The sequence below is a fragment of the Apteryx mantelli genome, unplaced genomic scaffold (assembly GCF_036417845.1).
Source record: "Apteryx mantelli isolate bAptMan1 unplaced genomic scaffold, bAptMan1.hap1 HAP1_SCAFFOLD_33, whole genome shotgun sequence".
NCBI classification, from domain to species: Eukaryota; Metazoa; Chordata; class Aves; order Apterygiformes; family Apterygidae; genus Apteryx; species Apteryx mantelli.
In genome coordinates, this window is record NW_027118682.1 from 1,931,377 (window position 1) to 1,935,019 (window position 3,643).

General features: G+C 55.5%; 1 protein-coding gene across 1 annotated transcript; it reads left to right on the forward strand.

The window, feature by feature from the left end:
* Positions 1-712: 712 nt before the first annotated feature.
* Positions 713-1,528, forward strand: LOC136996288 (olfactory receptor 14C36-like; the record flags this gene model as incomplete). Its single annotated transcript, XM_067317217.1, has 1 exon — positions 713-1,528. A coding segment is annotated over one exon (816 nt), but the record flags the coding sequence as incomplete, so codon positions are not given.
* Between the last annotated feature and the right edge of the window lie 2,115 nt (positions 1,529-3,643).

Below are 3,643 nucleotides of genomic sequence, written 5' to 3' on the forward strand. Positions count from 1 at the left end.
AAGAGCGAGTGGAAACTACAAACTTCATGGCCTCCTCTCCTCTCCCACCCAGCACAGCCCTCAGTCCTCAAGGCTATGGGGTCTAGGGCATGAGTCATTTCTTTGGCAGCCAGATATTCAGAGGAGGAGAAACTCCTGAGTGCCCTCATGGCTCTCCGTGTCCCTGCCTCCCCCAGCAGAAATATCATGGCATTGCTCCATATGTCCCCACCTGTCTGTGCTGCTCTTGTCCTTCCCCTTGGACTCTCTGGGCAAGGGGGTTTCAGATGCAGTTCAGACAATGAACTTGTGGGTCCTGCCATGCAGACGTGTTCTTGAGAATGAGGTGCCCAAGTCCCTCTCTGACCTGTGAGGTTCTGGGCAATGCAGTAGGAGGGTGAGGGGGGCTGGCTGGGAATGAGCCAAATCTCTCTTCAGGACGCCCCATCCATAGGACATTTGACCATTTGACTCTGGGGAGTCTGGCTGGGCTGCAAGCCAACGTGGAGAGAGGTAATGTCTGCTTTTGGGGGAGGGCAGAGTTTGGGAGAGTTGTAATAAATAGAAAGTTTTGCTCAGAGAAGTCTGTCCTAACTTGTCAATGTCTTTCCCTCGCTGGACAGTCCCCCATGCCCAAAGGAAGCAAATGTCCAATGGCAGCTCCTTCAATGAGTTCCTCCTCCTGTCATTTGCAGACATGCAGGAGCTGCAGCTCTTGCACTTCTCGCTCTTCCTGGGCATCTACCTGGCTGCCCTCCTGGGCAATGGCCTCATCATCACTGCCATAGCCTGTGACCACCGCCTCCACACTCCCATGTACTTCTTCCTCCTCAACCTCTCCATCCTCGACCTTGGCTCCATCTCCACCTCTGTCCCCAAATCCATGGCCAATTCCCTGAGGGACACCAGGGCCATTTCCTACTCGGGATGTGCTGCCCAGGTCTTTTTCCTTGTCTTTTTCATTTTGGCTGAGTACTTTCTTCTCACTGTCATGGCCTACGACCGCTTTGTTGCCATCTGCAGACCCCTGCACTACGGGACCCTCATGGGCAGCAGAGCTTGTGTCAAAATGGCAGCAGCTGCCTGGGGCACTGGTTTTCTCAATGCTGTGCTGCATACTGCTGGCACATTTTCAATACCACTCTGCCAAGGCAATGCCGTGGAGCAGTTCTTCTGTGAAATCGCCCAGATCCTCAAGCTCTCTTGCTCAGACTCCTACCTCAGAGAAGCTGGAGTTATTGTGGTTAGTGCCCGTTTAGTCCTTGGGTGTTTCATTTTTATTGTGCTGTCCTACGTGCAGATCTTCACCGCTGTGCTGAGGATCCCCTCTGAGCAGGGCAGGCACAAAGCCTTTTCCATGTGCCTCCCTCACATGGTTGTGGTCTCCCTGTTTGTCAGCACTATCATATTTGCCCACCTGAAGCCCCCCTCCATTTCCTCCCCAGCTCTGGATCTGGTGATGGCAGTTCTGTACTCAGTGGTGCCTCCAGCAGTGAACCCTCTCATCTACAGCATGAGGAACAAGGAGCTCAAGGATGCTCTGAGGAAACTGATCCAATGGATACAATGTCGGCACCAATAACTGTCCCACGTGCACACACTCCCCATTCCCAGGCTGTTTGGCATCAAAGCTATGTGTTGTTCATTTATTTCTTTCTTCCTTTTCTCTGATGCCTTCTTGTAAAAAGAAAAAAGAAATAGATGCTACTTGTCCTCAGGAATCTCTCATTTGAATCTGACCCAGAGACAGTGTTGAAGCAGGAAGCCAGGTTTCCCCCTTCATCAGCAGAAATGGGGGGACCTCAAAGCCAGCTAGTCTGAGCTCCCTCGGATGCCACCAGTGCAACGAGGAGAGTTTCCCTTTACAGTGTCTCTTTCGGCACTGACACCAAGGGAGATCAGGGGAACAGAGTCAGGCTTGGATGAGTACAGGTGGTGTACATGGGAGCCCATGGGTCCCAGGTCCATTAGCAGAGCTCAGCTCCCCTGGCCCCAGTCAGGGTGTGATCTCATACCCCTCTTCTGCAAGGGTGGCAGTCAGCTGTCCTGGTGGGCTGGTCCCTTCCCTCTACAGTGCTCTAATGCTCACAGCAGAGCAGGAGTGGAGGAGAGGAGAGTCCGGACGCAGCCTGTGGGGACAGACCCTGTGCTCCTCAGGACCATTCCCCCACTACCACAGCAGGCATTTCCTCACTGCAGCCTTCCTGTGGGGGCTGCAGCTTTCCTGCAGACATATCCACCAACGGCAGCAAGGCTTTCTCCTTTCAGAGCTGTTCTCTTCATTTCCACACTCTCCTGCTGTGCTCTGATGTGTGTATAAGGCCTAAGCACTCTCCTAACGCGGTGGCGGTAGGGTTGTGCTTCCTTGCGCGTTCCTGTGAGCACAGGCAGGTCCAGGCTTTGGGCACCTTTATGCCAGACCTGGCCTCCAGAATAACATTTCTTCAATAAAAGGGGATCTCCTCAGTGATGCGCCTGGAGTCTTGCTTTTCTTCAGAAAGGGGAGTCAAAAATATGCCCAAGGGTTGCACCCTAAAAGGACCTGCTGTTCTGCTTGTGAACTCCATGGGCTCCAGGGGATGAGCTCAGAGTCCCAGTGTGATCTGTTAGGGACCAAGGGCTGGATTCAGGGCTCATTTCTTGGTGACCGGTGCCAGCAGAGATGGTGAATGGTCTCTGAATTGTCTGCCCCAGGGCTGTCCCACAGGTGACAGTGCTGATGACAGATGCCTGTCCTTCTGGAAGGGAATCTGAGCCCCCAGGAGAGCTCAGGGGACCTCCAGGAACACCATGTGCCTGGGGGTGGGCAGGGAGTGGAGGCTCATGAAGTGAGGGACTGTCCATGGTGGAGTCACACAAAGGTAAAGCACTACACCCAGATATGCATAGGGAAAGGAGGGCTCTGCAAGCCCTGGAGAGGCAGTGGGGACCCAGGAGGCCCAGGGAAGGGGCACTGGAGAGTGATTCCTGCACCCACAGTGAAACACCACAGACCAGAGTCAGTGCCCACCCAAACACATCTCCTGCCATTGAAAACTCCCTAGGGTCACTCTGAGCACCATCCATGAGCACGGACACATGCCAACAGTGTCAGTGGTATTGAGCCATGTCTGCCTGGATCTGCTTCCTGCCCCAGTCAGCACGGCCAGTGCAGGAGTCACCCCGTGGCCCCGTGGTCCCACAGCCTGCTCGCTCTGCAGAGCAGCCCCAGTCCAGGGCCCTGTGGGGAGCACCAGGGAGGGGTGCAGGATCAGCCAGCCAGGCCAGCATGGACACACTCACCTGCGGAAAGGCTCTCTGGGGAGCAGGCACGTCCCAGGAGAAGAGCAGGGCAGCATTCAGAGACAGAAAATGAGAAGCAGGTTTCTCTGTGCCCCAGCTCGGGGCAGGCTGCCAGAGGGGTTGCAGGGCCAGGGCTCTTGGGCTGTGCTGGGCAGCTGGTTGGGCATGGAGGGGCTTCAGGCAGACAGGGAGGGGGATCTCCTGGACACAAGAGCAGGGGAGACAGAGAGTGACTGGCATCATTGTGGGGCCTCCTCCCCCTTGCCAGGGAGCTGCTCCCCTTGTCCTTGGGTCTGACCTGAGTTATGCTGTGGACATGTCTGTGCCCGGCCCTGCACCTCTCGGGTGCTGACCTGATCCTGTCCCCGTCCTGCTGACCTGA